Source organism: Pipra filicauda, unplaced genomic scaffold, assembly GCF_003945595.2.
Source record: "Pipra filicauda isolate LSUMZ 115617 unplaced genomic scaffold, ASM394559v2 scaffold655_size181804_pilon, whole genome shotgun sequence".
In the NCBI taxonomy this organism is placed as follows: domain Eukaryota; kingdom Metazoa; phylum Chordata; class Aves; order Passeriformes; family Pipridae; genus Pipra; species Pipra filicauda.
In genome coordinates this window covers 156185-179150 of record NW_024104815.1, presented here as the reverse complement: position 1 = coordinate 179150, position 22966 = coordinate 156185, and the positions used below count along the sequence as shown (strand labels likewise).

The 22966-nt window shown below is 39.3% G+C and overlaps 1 protein-coding gene across 2 annotated transcripts in view; it reads right to left on the bottom strand.

Moving 5' to 3' along the window:
* Nucleotides 1-311: 311 nt before the first annotated feature.
* The window catches only part of LOC113985281 (transcriptional regulator ATRX-like), a 33554-nt gene continuing 10899 nt past the window's right edge, over nt 312-22966 (bottom strand). Inside the window, exons 3-10 of one of the 2 annotated variants that reach the window (XM_027715930.2) lie at nt 20127-20182; nt 18744-18796; nt 17114-17238; nt 15725-15844; nt 12198-12307; nt 10026-10093; nt 6230-9132; nt 312-2601 (exon numbers count right to left, since the gene is read on the bottom strand). In XM_027715930.2, coding sequence (XP_027571731.2) covers nt 2312-2601; nt 6230-9132; nt 10026-10093; nt 12198-12307; nt 15725-15844; nt 17114-17238; nt 18744-18796; nt 20127-20182 — 3725 coding nt within the window. In that variant the 3' untranslated portion in view covers nt 312-2311. The remainder of the gene's footprint in view (nt 2602-6229; nt 9133-10025; nt 10094-12197; nt 12308-15724; nt 15845-17113; nt 17239-18743; nt 18797-20126; nt 20183-22966) is intronic. The other variant, XM_027715939.2, reaches the window with a different exon arrangement.

The window sequence follows — 22966 nt, the reverse complement described above, 5'->3', positions numbered from 1 at the left end:
ATTATATGTAGAAATAATGCCCAAAACAAGCCCTTGGGCAGGGGAGGAGGTTTGTATATGGCTAATAAAAGCCACCACAATTCCAGCTACAGCACAACTAAATTAAATGGGCCTTTGGGGTATTACTAGCAAATTCAGAACCCTTTCAAATAGATTTTTAGAGATTAATACTTGGATGAAATGTCATACATGTCTAAAAAATGAGTGAAAACTGCCAAACATCTTGTTCTAAATACTGTGCTGTCTTTGTTGGAAGAGGCTGATTTTCAAGCTGTCAAGAGTTGTATTAAATTAAATGCTTGGACAAGAAAAATGTTTTACAAAAATTTATTGTAACCATCAAATACTTAAAGGCATTCTGCATTAAATACACTAATTACTTCTTAATAAACAGAACTACTGCAAACATATCAAACAGTACCATTTAAAAGATCAGAAGGACCAATAATAGTTACACAACAGAAGATGAAAGCATACAGCACTATATGGCATAGTATGACCCACTTGGATATTGCATTTTGGCAAAAATGATTTCAAGACTATTAATATTCATGTCATGCACATCCCCAGGTATGCAAATAACAGAACATCTAAACTAGAGACTTGCAAACAGGAGAGTTCCCACACTACAAACACCCAGCAGGTACTAGGTACCCTCTTTGGCCTGGAAGAAAATAGGCAACTTCTCTGAATCAGTAGGTAAACTACTTAAACACTTTGTGTTGAGTAAACAGAAGAACAAGTTTTTAACTCTTCTTGAAATTTGTTCCATCTTTTTACATTTTATATCTCTGATTCTAGTGCCAAGTACAACACATGATTAATGTAAAATCAGACTGCAGTTACCAGTTAACATGTCTGAAGGTTGACAACACTGTTTATTGACAAAATACCTCTCCATCTCATGAATATATATTCAAAATATCCCCTAAAGAAAAACTTAACAAAGAGGCAGCTTAAAAACAAAGTACAGAAAGTGATTTTTAAAGCCCAAATTTATATTACTGAGTTGTTAGCAATTAATTCTTTTCCCAATATAGCTCTTAAACTAATAATTAAGATCTGTCAAAAACATTTGTATGAGAAATACTGAACTTCTGACAAAAGTGTCTCAGTTTAATTATCAACCAGAAACTCACCAAAAAAAAAGAAAAAAGAAAAAAAGTGAAAAAAATAATCAAAACAGGACTGAAATTAAAGTATATTTTAAAAAAAATCTTGATATTACCAAAGTTTAAATGTTCTGCTTATGACCCTGTGCTGTCAAGTCCCTAAAAAGCGTCTTTCTTTAAAAGTTGAATTACTTGATTAAATTTCATGACTGAAAACAAGCAAGAACTAATTCAGCAGCAGCATTTTGATGCCAAACTGAGGTCCGTAAAGGATATAAAACAGTGTTTTTAAAATTTACTTTAGCCACATATCAAAACATACTCTGTGAAACAAAGATTCCATATTCTAAACTATTAAGGCTCAGAAGCAGAAAAAGACTCCATCAGCAACTGTGCAAAGCTGGTCCCACACATGCTATATGGCCAAAAATTAAACTCAGTTTCTGAAATACTATATAAAACTTTGCTGAACAACTCTTCAGTCTAACTACAATAACTTCCAAAAAGAACCAGTGGCTCAGAACTGAGCAATGCTTCATGGTGTGCATTTACTCATGAGGAAACAAAGCTTTTACATTTCTAGCCAGGCTAATTTTGATAGCTACAGTGATTCTGGCAAAATATGACATGTCTTAACTAACTGTATCTTACAGAGGTTCACTTTTATTGAATTTGAAAGTGAAGCAATACATATAAGCCACAATTCTGAAAATATCTATGCAAAGACTTAAAATATATGTGTATAGTTAGTCTCTTTGATACCAGTGGAGTCTATGCACAGTGCTTGTAGAATCAGGGCCTTAATTGTCACATTAGTCACTTCAGGTACTCTTTAGTGGATTAGAACTCAGCTGAATTAACTGAGTTAATTCATTACTGACAATTAACATTATCTGAAAATATCTAATACTGTTTTCCCCACATTTGTGTTTTCTCTTTATTGGGAAAAGGCATTTCAATTAAAAAAGCATATTAAGTAACAGTAATAACCAAATTAATTCTGAAAATATTGCAGCACTGCATATTGCACAGATGCAAACTGTCACCTTCTATTCAAAGAACTAGCTGAAATTCACATTTATCAGAAGTAGCTTTTTACCTGCCTGAAAGAAACACTTGTCACAAAGCCCACACTTCCAACAGGAACACAGCCCGGCCAGTGCTGCGGAGCATTTATAACACACCCTACGCAAGGTGTGTTAACTAAGGCTCCTAAAGGCTTGCTTTGCATTTCTGGGCTTTGGCCTCTGTTTTCTGGCCCCGTGTTCAGGCTTGCGGGAGGCCCGTGAGCGAGTCTGTACCAGGCAGGCAGCCGTGGCTTTTACAACCTGCTTGCTCTTCCGTTGCGCCGCTTTGCGCCCACGCCTAGGGTGTGTTATAATCGAGTTTAAGTCCTTACGGAGGGTATCATACCTATTCTCAGGGTCGTCATCATCATCTTCCTCCTCCTCCATTGGAATAGTCCTTGATAGAGCCTCTCCCTCATCTCCTGAAAAACAACCGAACAGGAAGCACTCAGCACAAGGAAACCCAGCAATGAACGACAGTACATGACAGCACAATGAACACTGGAGCGCATGGACTACATCTCCACCAACAATCCCCATTAAAAACAGCTTGGTAATACCACTTTTCTATCAGTTACCTACCTTGACACATAAAAATAAGTATTTTTATTAATAAAGTATCTAGTTTTTCAAGCAGCACTTGTATCCACATTATGCTTGCTACTACACGCAGCTTGCAATTCTTGCCTTGTTACACACCGTGAATTGGGTTTCTTACACCAAAACCTGAATACTCCTCCCAGGAGCCAGAAATTAAGTTTCCCAAGAAGTTATTTGCTCTATCAGAATCTCCACTACTGAGTTTGGGTAAATTGAAAAGGCGGCAGGAATCCATTACAGAATTGCTTGCCAAGCCTATGAGCTGCCCTGCTGCCATGAGGAAGCACTGCAGAACACTAATCCTTCTCTACATTTGCTTTCAGAGTACATGTGTGTGTGTAAAGAGTCATGTTTTGAGAATTCCACGTGCTATCCTAACTGTAAATATCCAAACTCAGCTGCACTACATGGCACTGTCTCATATGGAAAGGACACGAAAACCAACAGTGCGGGACACGGAACAAAGAGCAGCCCAGGATGGCACCCACCTTAAAGCTCCTCTGCACTCTCCTGGCTGGACACAGAGGAATTCAAATTATTTCTAGCGCACTCTCAGGCCTCTAGCCTTGCTTTTCTCTTGTTCTTCTGACTTGTATATAAGTCAGACAAATCTGTTAGGTAGTAAAATTAAGCTAAGGAAAAGAAACCTCACAATCCTAACTAGCTGAGATCCCTCCATTTATAACCTCTACTGCTTATTTGCCACCTGTGTGGACTGGACTAAAACCAGGCTGTGAGAAGCTACTCCAAGTTGTTTGAAGGTACACCTGTCCTGGAAACAGCATTACCCAGATGTCATCTGACAGGACTGTCTAAGAGGTGATCCCAGGATGTACCTCACTTAGGTGAAAGCATCCTGGTGAAAAAACCAGATTCTAAGTCTCATTCGATGATCGATCTATGCAGCTTGTTCACAAACAGAAGAGATTCCTTTATTAATTCACTTATTAAGCCAACACATGTCTCCTCTTAAAATAATCTAACATAGGCAGGATTTCATAAAATCAAACTCAGGCTGGAAAAGACCTCTGGACATGACTTACTCCAATTCCCTCCTAAAAGCAAAGCTAACTCCCAAATAAGATCAGTTTTTTCAGGGCCTTGGGCAATCGAGTTTTGAGCATTTCCAAGGACAGGGATTCCAGAATTGGACAACTGTCAAGCTTTGATCATGGTCAGTGTATATAAAACACTTTTGCTAGTACCTATATCAGTTTTCTTTGCTAAATCCTGTACCTACTGCCTCATCCTCTCAGCACACGTTCAGCTCAGCCGTCCCTAAAACTGCCCATTAGGTGATTTGCAGGCAGCAATTTAGACTTGTCATTTTTAGCATTCTCTCTCCAGTCTAAACCAACCCCTTTCTCTCTGTCTAACTCTACTGCCAATCATCCCACATCACCATCTCATTTTTCCAATTTGTACACTGTTACCCTTCTCTCCAATAATTATCCAACCCTTCCACTTGTGACTTGCAAGTTAAACAATTGCTTCCACTGCCTCAGAGACCTTGTGATATATTACAACCAACCTTTTCCCCCCGGCCATTTCGATACCAAGTCTGTGAACACAAACTGTACACAAGCAATCCCATTTTTAAGGTATTTTTCTTCGATGATTCAGTGATGCTGAGAACTCTCAGAGTACCATCAACTGTCTGTCTCTGGGAGAGTTTTAACAGCCATGGCAGTTACTACACACAAAAAGCCAGTTCATTACTATGTAAACTACTCATTATTTGCAATCTCCCCCAGCAGTGGCATCACTGGGGAAAACACTGATAAGGCAGCACTCAAGGTAAAGCCCTAAAAGTCCCAGTACCATGTGCAGAGACACAACTAAACTTACTTCATCGGAAGGCCTTGAAAAACAAACATTACAGGGCTGTGTCAAACACAGAACAAGAAACTTATTTTCCAATTGCTACTCAAGGATAATGCAAAACACCATTAACCAAACTTTGCTTGGGCTCTACATCTAAAGCAGCACAGCACTCAGAAAAGCAGCCTTTACATCTGCAAAGATGAACAACTCTCTCCTGAAACTGAACTGCAGGAAAACTTCAGGAAGAAGTGGGTCACCATCAAGCTGGTAGGAGAAAGGGGGAACATTAATGTCCAATTCAAAATCCGATGGTTTCAGGGTTTTTTAGGGGTGAGGCTTTTTGTTTAAGATGTTACAAATAACAATCATTTCATTTTGTACCTAGTATCTGCCTACAAGTATTTTATTGAAAAGTCAAAAGATAGCTGTGTCCCTTCTGCTGTCTTACCACAGAATCATGGAATCCCAGAATGGTTTGGGTTGGAAGGGACCTTTAAGCTCAGGGACATCTTCCACTAGCCCAGGTTGCTCCAAGCCCCGTCCAACCTGGCCTTGGACACTTCCAGGGATGGGGCAGCCACAGCTTCTCTGGGCAACCTGTGCCAGGGCCTCACCACCCTCATACGAAAGAATTTCTTCCCAATATCTATTCTAAACCTACCCTCAGTTGGAAGCCACTCCCCCTTGTATCTTCATAAACATATTGTAGTTTTATTCACTTTTAGTTTAGCTGCAGCTTTGCAAACAACTGTATCTGAGCCAACAGTTAAAGTCACGTACAGAAAGTTCTGTGAAACGTAACTAGAAGAAAAAGAAACTGAACAGTTTATCTGTCATGCTAATTAAAACAGGAAATATTTTTCCTAGTTGAAAATTCATTTATTAAAAACATGTCTACTGTCTGTGTAATGTGAAAACTGCTTTCTTAAGTTCTTTAAAACTACGTATTGGAACACAGCAGTTCTGAATTTTCTAAATTTACCAAATCTTCAGGACACTGACAAAGTAATTTTGCCTTGGCAAGGAAAATAATTATTACTCTTAAACCTACTATGAAAACAATAAGCAATGACAGATTTCTGTAAGTGACACCAGCTCTTCTAAGGCTACATGGCTCTTGTGAGGCACAAAAATCATCTCCTTGATTTTTAAATGTGTCCTGCAATGCCAAAGGTCTCCAGAGTCATCTCCAGTGCATAACCAGGAGGTGACAAACATGAGTTCCCTGGGTTATCTACTCCTTTAACCCAGCTTCTGCTAAAGCAGTCCCTGGCAGGCAAAGCAAGGACTGGGCTTTGGAAAGCCGAGCTCCAAAGCAATACCGACTGCAACTACAGACTGCAGCTTCTCAAGCCTCTCCATTTACAGTGACATCCTCAAGGGTCAAGCTGCACAAACTGAAGTAATGTAATTTTAGAATCACAAGACAGTTTGGGTTGAAAAGGAACTTTAAAACAGGTGCTTCCAAACCAGTATCAGAAAACCTAACTGCCTGCAAATATTTAAATGTGTAATTACCAACTGACGAATATTTTTCACTTCTAGATTACTAAATGTTACCCGAACCTTACAGAATTCCTCTATTAATATATTAACAATAGGTGTACATGAACACCTTTTGCACACCTGATGACTGACAGAATCCTGCACCAGCAGACAGCATCAAGCTCTCAGTCACTGGCCTGATCTTCTGCTCGTCGCTGCTTCCATCGCCACTGGAATTCTGCTCATCATTTTCTTCCTTATCAGATGAGGAAGAGGAAGTGACAACCACTTTCTTTTTTGACACTTTCTTTTTTAAGCTACTCCTTTTACTTTCTTTCATTGACCCTCTTTTAGTCTTTTTCTTACTGTCTTCATAAGACTCCTCATCAGAAGAAGATGAATCATTCTGTTCTTTTTTGGAAATTTTCTTTTTGTGACTTATTTTTTTCTTTTCTTTCGTTTCAGTTCGTTTTTTACGCTGCATGGCATCATCAGAAGAACTCTCCTCTTTTTGGGGAGATTTCTCAGTATCAGAGGATAAATCAATGTGTACTCTTTTAGCTACTCTCTCTCTCAAATTTCTCTTTTCTGTAAATACAGGTTCCTTTTTAATTTTGTCGTTTTCAGAAGAATTGCAACTTCCCTTCTCTGGAGAGGACTTCTCACCATCAGATGAGGAATCATCTTGCTCTTTCTTGAAACTTTTCTTTTTCAATTTTTCAGATTTCTTCGTTTTGTTTTCTGACCCTTTCTTGTTCTTGAGTCTGTCCTTTGAAGACTCAAACTTGTGCTCTTTCTTTGCAGATTTCTCAGTACTCTCTGAAGAAGAATCTTCTTGTGCCTTTTTCTTTTTCAAATCCTTGGTTTTGTTACCTTCAGGAGAACTTTCCTCTTTCTCCAGTGAAGACTTCTCAACATCAGAATACTCATCATGTTTTCCCTTTGTGGATTTTTCTTTTGAGTCCCTGTTTATCTTCTCCTTAGCAGACAACCTCTTACCCACTTTTTTATCTTTAGAAGAATGGTTCATTTCCTTCTCTGGGGAAGACTTTTCAACATCATCATCATCTTCAGAAGACTTACCTTTCTTTTTCTTCCGATTTACCTTTCTTTTACTGCTTACTTTCTTCCTCTGCTCTTCTTCAGAGGAATCGTAACTATCCTCTTTTCGTGAATATTTTTTCTTAGGCTTTTTGGCAGCCTCAATTTTACTTAACATTTTTATCTCTTTTTCTAACTCAGAATCATAGTTTGAAGAATCTGAATAGTTTTGTCGCTTCTTTTTAGCAGCGGCGGCGTTTTTAGCCGATTTGCCTCTTTTAGCATCTAAATCTGAACCAGAACTGGAACTTTTTCTTTTTCGTTTTCCATTTTCATCCTTTACTGGCTGATTCTTCTGAAAATCTGAAGTCTTCTGATCATTTGCTGGTGCTTCACTATTGCTGTCAATGTCTGAGGAACTGTGACTCATCATTCCTGCCTCTTTAAGAACAGCTGGCATCTCATCAGAATCCGAGCTCTGATCCAAAACATATGGCTTCTTGGATTCGGAAAGGTTATCAGGGCTGGGGCCATCAGCAGCACTGTCAGAAGGGTTTCTCTTGTCGTTTTTCCTCCGTGGCTGCTTGGCTGGTTTTCCCTTGCGCTTCTCACTGCCCATGTCATTGCTGTCCTCCTCCGAGTTGGAAGTCAGAGGGCTCATGTCCGTGGGGCGCCGCAGGGGGGTGGTTTTCACGCGCGGCGACCTCCGGAGATCGGACTCCTCGACAGGCACGGCCTCGTTCTCCGTGGAGGGTTCACTGCCAGCATTGTGATTTTGTTTCACAGGGTCGCAGTTTTCTGCTCTAGGCTTTGCATCAACACTTTTATTTTCCTTCTCTAAACTGTTGTCTCGATCTTCAGCTTTAACTGTAACCTCTGAGAGGGAAACAGGAGTCAGTTTTACAACCAATTCTTTTGTTCCTTTAGCCGATGATTTTAACTTGGTACTACCTTTGGCATCTTTCACGGGAGCGTTCGATTTTGTATTTGAATTTAGAGTCTCATGATCTGTTCCTGTATTTCCACTCTCCTGCTCATCTGATGGCATCTGAATCTCCATAGCAGATTCTAGAGTCTCAAAAATGTCTTCAGGAACAGATGAGGGAATGGACACTATATCCATGTCCAAAGCCTCTGTACTGTTCGGCTCATACTGAGGTTCTTCATTTCTGCCAGACTTCTTCTCTTCCCCAGAAGTAGGTTTGTTATCAGTCTGTTCCACTGTTGGAACACTTTGATCCATGGGCTCACTGTCAGGCTGTTCTGATACAACCTTTTTCGGCGTCTGTACAGTGTCATCCTCTTTTAATGCCACATGTTCCTTTCCTTCATCTTTTTTCACCTCATTTTTTTCAGATCTAACCTCAGTTTTTTTCTCTTTGGTATTTTTATCTTTGATTTTAACATTCAGTGCTTGAATCTCCAGGTTCAGACCTTCTTCTAGTGCCAGATGAGCTTTTTTCATGTCACTCAGCACAGATTTAAAAGCCTTCAGCTGACACAGTTGCACAGTTGGGCTTATTTCTACATTTTCTGCAGCGTTTTTCAAAAAGCTTACAAAGCTAGAATTGAGATTTGCTGTAGTTTCAACCAGTTTTTTTGTTTTCTTAAGCAAGTCTTTTGGCACCATTAGTGCTTTATAAGAATATGTTAGTGAACCTGAATATGAATTATCTAGTTTTTTTTCTTCACCATTACAGTTTGCACTATTTCTCTTTGGAGAAAACTTGACTGTATGGTCATATATTTTACTTTTTTCACTTTCAACTTTGATCTTTTTTTTGTTTTGTTGAAGTAACTGTTCTAAATTTTCAAAGACACTGTCACATGCAGTGACCAAGTCCAATAAAGGCTCTGGATGGCAAATATAGCAGTGCCACTGGTTATTTTCATCCAGGATAGTCGAGAGCTCCTTTCGACCCAGGTTGCGCAAAATGCACTTTTTACAGAAGGCGTTATGGCAAAAGTCACAGCAAATCAAATTTCCACCTTCAGCACACCACCTGAAACGAGACACGAGGAATGGAAGAGGTTTGTCTCCAGACCAACACAGTGGCAAACTCTTAAGCTGACATATTTAAAAATTCAGGTGATAAACAGATCCGTTTATGGAAACCATTTTTAAAAGCACATCTGAAAAGCACTCAGCTGAGAATTGGAAAATCAGAAAATTCATGTATTAGATTAAAAGTTCACAAGGCTGAAATGGTCAGTAATTTTCAAACACAACTTCAGCACTGATTTTAAAGAAAAGAAAAAACTAATTAAATTTTATTTTCCCTGTTTCTTCTGAAAATTTGGGGAGAGGAGGGAGTGGAGTGATTTATTTTATATCAGAAGCAATTGGTTTAAGTCTTTCTAGCCTTAACTGATAATTACTACTGCAGGCACATATGACCTGAAAAGTGGTGGACAAGAAAGCTCATAAGCATCACAGACTGCACAATTTTGACAGAATTACGCATTTAGATATTTGACCTAAGGACAGAGAAATACTTTAGTATTTCAAAAGTGGGAAATGCATCTGTAGAAATAAGTTTCTGTGACTCACAAGGTTTAGAATGTCAGATTCTATCCCCACCTTTAAAGTGTTTGTAAGGTTAGTGGGCATTATGGGTCAATACCCAATTAATGGGCATGTTATTTAGTTAGAAATGTGATGTCTAAAAGTGTTTGCTATTGGATTCATTTATAAAATGTTTTCCTATTAATTACTTAAATAACAATCAAATAGATAGGAAAACGCTGGGGTTGAGTATTTCTTGGTGAGAAATAATTGTTGATTAAGCTCTTAAGCTCTTATGTACTGGTCTTATTTCTTGCAATAATAAGCTGACTGACAAAGCTCCCCAGGCCAGAAGGGCTGTGGGTGTGTTTGCAGTCCCTGGCCCCTCACCTGCACTGTTCGTCCATGCCGTCGGAATCCCGGCTGATGTCATCGCTCATGTAATACTTGTAGCACGTCTGGAAAGAGACAGGACGAGGAATTCTTTATTAAATCCCAACAAGGCTTCAGAGAGCCATTTGATTTCCGAAGCTTGCCAGTAAAGGCAGCAGCTGCAAGGTCTTCAGCATTCTAAGCCTTTTACATTTGTGTTAATCTAAAAAAAAAAAAATCTACCACGGATACAATAGGTCCCAAAACGTGACTTCTTATTTAGATGGCTCAAGGTTTATTTGAAAATTAAATAGGCTTGTTTGATTGCTGTGTAACTGTGTATTTAGAACATCAGCTGAATATTTCTCTTCAAACCTCTAAGTTTTTTCCCATCTATTTCCTATGTAAATCAATACCACATCCTCCCCAGCACAATTAATCCTACATAAATTACAGTTTTCAGCTGTATGCTCCTTATGTTAGCATCTGATGCCATAAAGCTTTACATAAAAAGGTCTTCAGCAATTATCCTGATGTCAACACCCAAGTATTCAATTTCCAGGTACAAACTAAGTATCTTTATTGAAAATTTGGTAATGCTAAGAAAAAAAACTCAGCTAGAAGTAGCAATGGCTTCAGTTTCTGAACTCTTTACACCAAATTTGGAAGGTGTGATGTCATTTTTTTCTCCAGTTGCTAGTGAAAAAGGTTCTCCCAGACTTGCAGTTCTACTTTGAACAGGCATTAATACAAACCATTAGCTACATTCTGTCCTTTTACCCAGCAGATCAGTGAATTCAGAATCCAGAAGAGGATTCAGCACATGAATTTAACATGATGATGCCCCTTTACATGGAATAGATTTATGTATCTGTTCAACTGAACTATCCAAACAATCAAAACCAACACAAAACCCCAGTAATGTCTGATATTTAGACGTTTGATGGAACATTCATAGTTGAAGGAAAACAGCTTCTCAGGTCTGGGACTGTTGACCTAAGCAGGAGAAAAATAAGGGCAGAACTAGGCACAGAAAGCAACGGAAGACCTGGAGTATGGAGATCAGGGACTTCCACTCCTCACTCCCACATTAATTTAAGGCCATGTTCCACTAAGCACATACAGAAAATTTAAAGGAAAAAGTCCTGGATGCAATTCATGTAGCAGAGCCCCCAGTCAAGAGCTGCTGTTGAACCCAACACCCTAAAGAAGTTAAAAAAATGACCCAGGTCTCTTGTGCATGGCAGGAACACAGACAGCTGCAGCCACCTGCTGAGGATTTTCAAGCCTAGAACAAGAGCTGGGACTCCAGTGGAGATGGAAGACAGTCATCGTGTGAGCTGATTATTGTAAAGCATATTTGAGAAAAGAAACAAGTCAGAATACATAGAAGAGGCAGAACATCAGACTACATGACAGTCTGTCAGCTGCACATGGAACATTAGTCAGGAACTGGGGAGAAGGAGGAGGGAAGGGAACAGGAATGCTACATGTGCACTGTAACAGAGCTGTATCTCTCTACCTTTGGCAACACCTTTACAAATACAGCATCTATAGGCTGTAGAGACATGCAAGAGAGATCTCCCTATCTCTGAAAATTAACAGAGGTCTCCACAGCAGGGGCAGGGATGTTTCCTTCCTGCCCTGTTGCCCCCCTCTTTCCATTGCAGGCAACTCAGGGCCTCTCTGAAGCCATCAGGAAAGCAGGCAGCTGAAGACCCAGATCTGGGTTTAGGTTAGGTTTAGATCATTATTTCAAAGCTGCCATAAATTAACACAATCCACGAGCTGCAGAAACCGAGATGGCTCTGAAGCTACTTTTCTGCTCCTAATTCCAATCTTGTTTTACACAGAACACTTTACCAGGACATCCAGACTTGAATCTGCTCTTACAATACATTATGAGTAGGCAGAAACTTCAGACAGATCATTTAACATTAAAAATTCACTACTATTACAGCCTTAAAGCTATAAAACTAAATTCCACATAAACCACAATGAGTTTAACTGAGGTATAAGAAAACAGGAATATAAATTTGTAAGTATATTTGCTTTTCCCCCCCGCTTTTACTTTCCTTAACTGTAACAGCTAATGACTAAAAAAAAGAACTACTCCCACAAAAATCCCAGCCAAATCAACTAATATGACATTTCAAACAAAAACAAACAGTAGAACTGTTTACCACATACCTTACAAATAAGAACTTTCAGTGTAGGATGTCTGTAGATTGAATCCTTTTGAAAATGGTTCACCTGTTGCCCACAAGCTGTACAGCTTACAATTCCATGTAGTCCTTCCTCTATAGAGAGGATTATAAACCACACATTAATTGTTTTCTTTTTTTTTTTAAGAAATCTATATATACCTATTTAATTTTCTTACAATATTTCGGCCTGTCAGGTTTTAGGCCTTTATTTCTTTACCGCCCAGCACTAGAGATCTTTCTGTAACCACTTGTCATTTAAAGCCTGAAAGAATTTCCCTCTAATTTCTATGCTCCATTTGGGGTGAAGATACAATTCTTTTCCTTTGAGAGATTCAATTTGGGCTAACTGGTCACCTCATGAGAACATACCTACATAAGAGTCATCAATAAAACTCTTCCAGAGCAGCCCTGATATTCTGGACAATGTTCCAAATTTAATCTTTGTTTAGCAAATGCATGTTTATATTATATTTTCTTTCACACACAGTTTAGTTTCTCAAAGAAGAATACAGAAAACTATTACAGAAGATGCACAAAATCCTTTTAATAGTGCCTGAAAAATCTTTTCTCACCTTTTGTTCCCTTCTTGATGGCGGTTTTTGCTGTTTGGGTTTTTCTGAAACTACAATTTTGCTATAATACACATGTACTCCCCATCTTGCTGATTGCTCCCAGTTTGTGGACCACCCTGCTGCTATACCTATATTTGGTCAAGAAAACATTTCTTTACTGCCAACCCCCCAAATTCACTTTGGAAGGGGTGAACGTGGGCTTGGCAGGTTCACTCCATGCCAGGCTGTTAAACCAACTAGTTAATACTGTGAGACCTTTCTGTTTTCAGCAGCAGAAAAAGGAAAATCATTTGTGAAAGCCCATACACTTTCAAAATCCTAATCTGGGATCAAGCAGATAGAGGTTTGATACGGGATCACTCAACTGTGACTTGTCCTTCGCTGCCATGTTCTTTAAGTGGAACAAGGAAATGAACTCAAATGGTTTCACTCAATGGTTACAATCTGAGTACAGACTTCGTATTTTTTTCTAGTTTTCAAATACTCACTGCCACAGAAGCACCAACACCACAATGTTAAGGGACTGAATGAACATTCTCAAGACACAATGCAAGCTACCAGCAACCTGCTGCTGAAGCACCATCTTAGATGGCTCAGGGGCCAGTGAGAACAGCTGATACACCCTCACAACTCAGGGAAATTCTGAATACATGACTGCATGTCTGCAGAGCCTGGGCACTCACAAAGCCCTCTCACCACCTCAAAACCAGCTCAAACACTGGTTTCAGACACCGCTGGCGACCTTGAATAAAGGCATCCGTCGTATCGCACTCCTCGGAAAGCAATCCCGTGTTCCGCAGCACGGAACCCAACCCAGGTCTGTCACACACCACAGCCAGCTCAGGGACAACAGGCCATTCCCTGCCAAATCCTGAGCCACTTCCCTTTTTCTACAGCTACGGGGAAGCACTGCGGCCTCCTTCCTAAGATCTGCCAGTTGGCACCAGAAAGAAAGATTTACGAGGCAAACCTCTGTAAGCCATGTTACTGCTACAAATGATGATGACCTAAAGAAATTCAGCTACTACTAATTCATTAATACTGAGAAAATACTTACTTTAAAACCTTCCTACCAGAGTTTATTAGCAAAAATACAACCATAACCATTCTGCAGACACAACACTTGAAAATAATGACACAATGACTCTCAGCAGTCTCAGATGAGAGCACCTGGTTGCTAGAAAGGCAAGACTTCTATTACTACCACTATTTCTAATATAAACAGGACATATAATTCCTAATAAAAGTGTAAAGATGCACTCCACAATGAACAAGACAGACTGGCATTTTTTATTTTATCGTTATTATTTACCTGCACTGTGCAGACAATTCAGGATCTCAGGGACTACACATTTACCTGCTCTGTACGTGCTCAGGGCACCTCAGTCAGGCATCAAGACACAGCTCAGTGCCACTTCATGCAAACAGCTGACAAAGTTTGACAAAAACAAACTGGTTTGATATATTCCCTAATCCTGCTCTAGAGGCTGATTGGAGTCACATCCCTCACCTGGCTACCTTTCCTGGTCTGGAAATGGGGTCAACACAAGGAGCAGGCAGTACCTGTTCCATTTCCCTGGAAGCTGACTGGAGTTTAACACATCCTGGAGAGCTCTAAAACCAAACACTATCAGCAGAGATGTTAACAGAGCTGAGCTCGCCCTGGACAAAGGTAAGGCTTAAACTCTTCATGTCCCTTCCAAAACTATTACCCCATGTCAGGCACAGTACCTGAGTAACCAGCCCAGATAGTCAAAGGAAAGCCTATAAATTCCCTGGGGACAGAGAAAAAAAGCTGGAAGGGCAGGTCATACAAACTGTCCTGGGGATGCAGACACAGGCCACAAAGCTCAAGCAGAAGGGTCCTATCTTCTCAACACTGCACCCTTGAAGAGTTCTGCTGGACCTTTTGCAAATGTTATAAGCACAAATGGGAAAAGCATTCCTAAATGCTGCACAGGACATCTTGCATGAATAAACAGAACCAACTTCCAAAGAAAGGGATTATTCAGAGAAAACATCAACGCTCAAAATGTGATTAACATCATGCATGAGCCCATGTGTATGCACAAGCACATTTCCACAGTCACATTTTACTCCCCTTCCACCACAAATGGAGAAATAGCACTTAATAAATTACTAGTAAGTACTAGTAAGACTCTAAAAGAGAGCACGTATCTCAAATGATATAATGGGAAGAATGAAGAGTGTGTACAAGATTTGTTTGTATGAATATCCTAGGTACTGCTGTAGGTATGTGAATTAAGATATTGCCAGTAGTGTTAATAAAAATATCTGCCTTCTTATTGGCTACTTTATAAAAAATCCTCCCTCTCCTTTAATTTTTGGAATGAAATACGAGAAATTAATTTCTGTTACTGCTATAATCTACCTAACTTCTCAATTTTAGCAGTAGCTACGGAAAAGCAGCTGACACAGCAGTTTTTCAAAGATAATCCTTAGAAGGGCCCACTGGTAGGGAATTTCTCACAATTTAAAAACAAAACAGAAGTCTTTGAATTGTTTGAGGGTTTTGGATTTTTCTCAGCTCACTGATGGATCATCTGCCTGTACATGTCCCACATGGTTGCTTTCTTAATAAGTGAACATTCCTGTATCAACACTGTTACAACGTAATTCCTTAAAAAAGGAATACCTGTAACACCTGAGTGCAACCAAGCAACTGCACCTAACGATGCATCCTATACCTACAGAAAATAAGGAGTATAATGGGAACTAATCTTAGCTTTCACTGCTGCATTGCAGGGGCAGCAATGGAGGCTAATTTCTGTCAGCATCCTTAATGAACAAAAAGCCAGAAGAGTGGAGGTATTTTTAGGATAATTTATCAGAAATATGAACAATTTTTAGATGTACCAAATGTGGTCGTAAGCAACAATTTAAACCCGTTTTAATAGATGTTTTAAGTTGTATTTACCTCCACGCTTTTTGGGAGCTTCAGGTTTCATTTTAACGGTATTTCTGCTTCTAAATTCAGGCCCTTTAAAATCATCTTTGTCTTCATTCAGCACTGGCTCAGGCTGTACAACCACTGTACCTAGAATAATTTTATTTAGAAATTGGAAACCATTACACATCCAAATGAAGTGCAAAAGTTCTGTTTAAATAAAGCCAACAAAAAAGTGCAATCCGTTGACCAAAACTCAACAAAGTTTTGAATGCACAGCTGTTCACAGAAAAAAAAAAAAAACAAAACAAAACAACCAAAAACAAACCACCACACACTTCAAAGTGTTGCAGCTGTAGGACAAAAGTCAAAGACTGGATGGGATGAGGAGCAAATTGTGCCCCCTCTGCCCTGATGTGGCACGTGCAGGACAGGACTGTCACACTGCTGGGGGTGTGGATAGGGATTTGTAGTGCAATGCTACAAATAAAGGACCTGGGTTACACCACTCAAACCCCTCAAAACCTCTACAGTAACTATGCATTTCTCTCTTTGTCCCCTTCTATCCAGTTTCCCTCGCCTGCATTTATTTCAGTATGAAATAAATGAAAAAGCAATACAATAAAAACTGCTTTGTCTTTGACAAAATTCAGAAGTTCGCATTTTCATTTCAATGAAGAGTACTAGTCAAAACCACGTGAATGAAAAAGCACATCTTTCCTACTTAAGAGCCCGGTTTTTATACTTTTGTTGTGAGGACACTGAAAATCATCTCATACTCTGAAAAAAATCATTTTGAAGTGACTGCTCTAAATACTGCTGCTCATGCAGTAAACAGCAGCAATTTTTCCTGTAACTTCCCTAGGTAAGAAATGGAGGAGATAATCAAACTCACACTGTAGTTAAGAGCAGAGGGATGTAAAGCTTAAAGAATTAACTGTTCCTAAAAGGTGCTTAAAAATACATCAAATAACGACATTTCCCTCCCAGAGTTAGTTTTGCTTTTGTTGATCTAATTGCTAATAAATAACCTCAGAGAGAACTGTAGAGTAAGACCACCAGGTGACAGAGCTCGAGCCTCGTACAAAACGAGGGAAGCATTCTTTCCCTGTGTGTGATGGTTTTACAGAGGTGGCTGCAGGCTCTGGACATGAAGCCCCCAGCACACCCCAGTGCCCCTGGGCTGAGCTGCAGCAGGTGCCAAGGCAGAGGTGCCAAGGCAGAGGTGCCAAGGCAGAGGTGCCAAGGCAGAGGTGCTGGGGCTCCTCTGTGCTGGCTGTGCTCACAGCCCTGGGTGTGTCCAGGCCAGCAGCACCCCACACAGCCATCTCACACATGTGCATTCCAGCCCATTATTTCTGCTGCCTCATCACCTTGGCTAATTTCCTGAATTCAGAAATGAAAAAAGACACCACCTACCTTTAGGTAAGCTTTGCATATCTACATCGTTTTCTGAGTTCTCATTTGAAACGTCTTCATTTACAGTTTCATCTACAATTTGTTCCTCATCTGACCCAACGTATTTTGTTACAACTGTAGGTTTCCTGCACAGACAGAAAAAAACATGCTCTGACCAATAGTACACACTGCAATTCAGGCAAGCCTAGAGCTTTGCAAACATGATATTAACGGGGGAAAAACTATGTTTTCTAAATTCATTTAGGACTTTATGAGGTGGATACTCCAAGTTATTACTATATATAAATTGTAGGTTAATTTTGTTGTTAGGAACAGGAATTCTCCCTTCTATGTGAAATAAAAATATATACTAATAAAATATTTTGTTTCACAGGTTTGCTGTATTTTTTTGTAAAATCAAGGTTTGATATGTTTTGAAGGAAGTCACACTTCTACCAAAAATACCCTAAATGAAACACAAGTGAATGTCTACTCAGAAATTTTATCCATCATTCCAGGTTTAACAGGCAGCACAAAGAGAGCACACAGATATTAACAAATTACAAAAAGTAGCTTGGTTGAAGAGATGTTTGCAAGGAAATAAATGAAATGTGGAGAGAAATTAAAAAGCTGACTGTTGAATAAAAGGAACAGCTGCCAGAATTCCACACAAACATAATTTCTAACTGAATCCACAAAAATTAATTAATTTACTATGTCAGGACAGGGAGAGGAAAATACTGAATATGGAGCATAATTTTCAGTAGTCTGAAGGCAATACACGAACTACTGCAGGATACTGGTTTTGTATCAGGAACAGTATGTTACATGTATAAGTGAAAATACCTTTAGTGATAAGATGCAAAAAAACCAGGACTAAAACTAATATAAATGAAAAAGAGTTCAGCAGGACACTGTATCCAGAAGATGAGGGAGAGAGAAATCAAAGCCAAAGATTGAAGAACATTAATGCCAGCAGACATGATAGAATAAACCAACTTGGATACAAAGGAGAGTGAAAAGAGCTACAGACTTTTAAAGAGCAGTACTAAGGCAGCTGTTGAAACTGTGCATGAAAAATCATGGATGACAGAACTTGAACGAGCATCAGCGAGAGCAGATGAGGAGCTGGACTAGAGCAGGTCTGCTGGTACCTGGGACACAACCAACCTGTGCCTCCTGTAGGTTCAGAGGGATGGTAAACAGTTAACTCAGGACTTTGTAAATCAAAGAGGGTAAAAGGATTAAGCAGGGATACAGCAAATGGCAGATCCTGCACAGGACAACTCAGCAGCACAGTTCGATGCTACAGCCTCCCAGCAGTAAGGCAAATAAAGCCCTTTTTTTCATACAACCCAATTTACATTTTTGGAAGAATCCTACATGTAGAAATAGCCAGAGTGAAGGAACTCTTGTATAAACGGGATAATCTTGTCCTTGTTTATAAAAATCAGGCTTTATGATCTTTACCTTTGACCCTGAGAAACGGTTTGAATTTTAAGTGTATTATGAAGCATTTGTTTTACCAGCACTCTGCTAACTTTATGGATTTACACTGGTGTATACCAAAAATATTTGGCATAGTGCATCGACTTTTCTATAGTTTCACATACCAAAAAGTAATTTATTTGTTTTTATCTTCCAAACCAACCTTTTGGAACGGGATAATCCTAAGGATTTGGTTCTTTCTGAAGAACTACTGCCCTAAAAACAAGAAAAAAATGTAAAGGTCAACACATTTCTATCCAAGGGACCTGTCAACAAAACCAGTTTCTTGCTTTAACTAGAACACATCTCAGAAGTTACCAATGCTTTTATTAAAAAAAAAATAAATTAAAAAAAGCAGCAGGAAAAGCATTAACAAGTGACACACAATCTCAACAGTCATGCCAGTTCAGTTAAACCAAATCTATGGAGTTTCAGATCAGAAGGAAGCAGCTTCCTGTGGATGCACCTGTGGATGCTCTTCACAAAGAAACCACAGCCTTTTCCAACACCCCCTCCCAGAGGGTTCTGCAAGGCTGGCCCTGGGCACTGTGCCCAGTGTGCCCCCAGAACTGCCAGCACAACACTGACACTTGTTACCTGGCTCATGTGCCAGAAAGCACTGGCTGCCTTTACAAGAAAACTGATTTTTCAGAGGTTTTTGCACTCATATCATAACCAGGTCTGGGCAGCTTAAAATACCTGAATTTACAGCAGCAAAGGCAAACTAAGGCAGGACTCTGACACTTGTGTTCTCTACATATTAAGGTGTTGTCAAGCAGAATGTTTCCAGCAGGAGAATAGTTAGTAGTAACATATACTACATGAAAAATTTCTTTAATGTGCATAACATATCACACAGAAGAAATCTGCTCATGTCTAATATAGATCCTGCATGCCCATATTTCTTTCTCTTTTAAAAAAGGAAGCATATTTGCCTCAAAGGACAACTAAGTACCTACTGTTATCTGAGTATCACAGTGTAAGTGTAAATAGAGACCAATTCTTTTAAACCAAAAATAGTAAGAGCCTGGTAACCTATAATCCAAAGAACAGAATAAGGATAAAACAATATTAACCAAATTTCTTTATAAAGAAAACCTCACTTTGCAATATGCTCAACATGAATCAGTTAACAGCACTTATTTCTTAACAAAAATGCAACTGCACACCTCAGGTAAGCAAAGCCTAACTCTCTGTTAGAGACTGTTAGAGACATTGTTCTCAGGAATTATTGTGCACCAGAAAGACAATGAAGTTGCCCAAGTAAATTCATGTACTTCAGTAATTTAGAAATAAAAGGGGAGGAGGACAGAAACAATTGCTTGCACGTGCCTAAATCAAAATGAGTTTAATTCAAAATATAAAATTTAATTTTACATTTATTTTTATATATTTTACAGCTAATGTTTCTATTCAACAGACGTGATGACATTTACTGGGTGGTTCTGACAGGATTTTTTAAGTATTTATTGTAAAAGCAACATAGTGAACTCAGCCATTCTGCACTAGACATGCAACTAGAATTCAAAAGTGCTTTTATTCCTACCTCATCTCTATTGTTCTCCATTGAAGCTGGACTTCCTTTAGGTTCTCTACTTTTACCTATGGAGAGAAATTAAAGGAATCCACTGAACTGCAAGAAACATTAGAAGTTCTCCACATTGCACATCACATTGTTAATGTTTCACCAGCCTGAATAAAGATGACTGTGTGACTTTCAGAGACAAACTGTTGCACAATGAAACACGTTCCACTACATGGCATAAATTCTACAGAAATAACCTAGGAATCCCTTTCAGTTCAGTCCCAGACAGGCTGAGGAACAGCCTTCCCCTTGGTGCAGAAATCCTGAAGCAATGGAAATAATACATTAGTGTATTTTTGTTAATCTCTAAGAAGTTACTTCAAATTTTTTCTCTTACACATCTTGACATTAGAAATAAAGTATTAAATCTGGGATCACAAAACCACAGACAAAAAACCCACCTGAAATAGGATATGACTGTGAATTCCCATTTCTCTGTCTCGGGAACTGTGGAATACAAAGCCTAAACACCTGCAACCTATTAGCACCTGTTCCCATCCACCAGCCCTGGCAATGGAAGGGAATGTTTCAAGTTCAGTGACTCAATGATACTCGGAAGAAGATGCTCCAAAGGGTCAGGAACAGCAGGATTTTAACAGATGCACTACAGAGAAGGAAGTATAATTACAATCCTGGATTATCCTGTAAATATCAGGATTATTTGTGATTTTAGCATAAGACTACTAGCACTGCAACTTAAACTTCAGTTTTGGGAAAACCGAACAATTTTCTTCTACACTTTAAAATGTAGAAGATTAGAGAATTCAATGCTGGCTATTTGACCTGGGCTGAACTGTTTCAGTAAATTGCAGCAAAACTTATCCAGTCATTTCTGCATGTGAAGGAGGGAATAAAAAAATGGAAGCAGATGTTTTTGGCTCTTTTAAATACCCGAAATTTCTTCTCTGGAATATTACAGGTATTTCTGTATTCTGAGGAAAAAACCTGAGATTTGGAAGGAGGGTGACACACCTTCTGGAGATCACATGCTGCCCACCTTCTACTCTTGACCAATTTGGCCAAGTGATAAATCCATGGAAAATACCAGTTTGTACATCTTGGCAGAGCTTTCTTTGCTCTGGCAGCTCCAATCCCTGCAGACTCTGCACTTGGACCTGGTACTCACATGCTGCTCCCTCTCCATTCCCACAGAACCAGGGAGTGGCTGCACCATCCCCTCCCAGCTCCCAGTGCTGACCCCCTGCTCCTGCTCCCTGCTTCCCAGGGCAGGGGCTGGACTGGACACTGGAGCAGCCCAGGGACTGCCCCTGGCACCGTGCAGGGCACAGGAGGGACACACCCAGTGCCAGTGCAGAGGGGAGACTGAAACATCAGTAAGGCTGGAAAATCAAGTACTGCTTCCTATTTTAATTGACCTCTGTGTGTGGCAGGGACATGTTCCAACTCTCCTAAGCCATACTTAACCTTCACCATCATCTCCCTCCTCACAACACAGTACCCAATAATTCACATATCTCCCACATGCTGGAACAATCCAAGATCCACTACTATATAAACCTGACTTGGCCCCAGTCACATCCATAACTTGAGCTTGTAACAAGCATCCTGTGCATTACAAAAAAAGCAAGCACAGTTGCTAAAGACGCCGTCATCATCCACAGAACATTGGGAGGGGAAGGAAATTTGCACAGTTAATTCTGACATTTCCTAATATTTAAATGTTTAATCCTGACTTTTCTACTTCAATATGTTCTTTTAGATCTCGAAACCAACACTGAAACAGGCCTGCTATGAATTTGCAAGTGTACCCATTTCAAAGACAATTTGTATTTTACAGCAAGGAACCAAATTCTACCTTTTAACTACACAGGATAAAGGAAAAGATTTCTTTTTCCCAGTGTGCTCCTCAGCAAAATTTCACTTTGAGATGTGTCTACACCACAGTTTATTTTACTATTCTGCTGAGGTATCACAGGAGTCATTTCTTTTTCCTATTTTAGCAGTTCAGTTTGATGCTGGTGAGCGCCACAGGCAGCAGACTCTCTCAAAACAAATCATTAAAAGACAAAAACAGCATGCCAGAAAACCCATGGAAGATATTACTTAGGACAACAGGAGTTTGAAAATAAACTCCATAACACAGCCAGCACACTCTCATTCTCCTGGGCTCCACCGCTTCAGCACAACTTTTAGCTCATTAAACAGTAGAGACTGAAAGGTTTTGCACCTGTATCAGATCCAAGTTAAACTAAGAAACAGTTTAACCAGTTAAATTTGGAAACAGATTTTATTCAGTACTGATACAAAATTATTTCACTTTTAATCACTGTAATCAAAACAGCGTTTAAAATTCATTACCTATTTCTAACTTGTACGTAAAAATTCTAATAACCAGTTCTGACCTAGTGCAGGACTCCAGGTTTTTCAGAAATCTTATTTCCTTTTCAAATGTTTCCAGATTACATGTAGAAACCTTTTTCAAATAACTACGAAAGCATAAGCTCCAGAACTTCTTCCACAACTGCAAGGACTGCAAAAGCTTTACTTCAGCAGAAGAACCAAGATACTGCATTTACAAATTCAGGAACACTGAACAAGGTACTCCTAGCACAGCAAATACATGTGTGTTTGCCATCTCGTGTTTCATAGAAGGTAAATCTAACCAGAAGGCTAGATTTTTTTTTCACATTTAGAAAGATTCAGAACTGAAATAAATATTGCATCAAAGGTCTATTGTGTATTTATTAAGATATCACCACATAAATCACATTAGGACTTTGTATAATTGCCCCAGTGAAATGTGATAAATTGAAATAACAACAGCAAGTTAGTTGACTTGA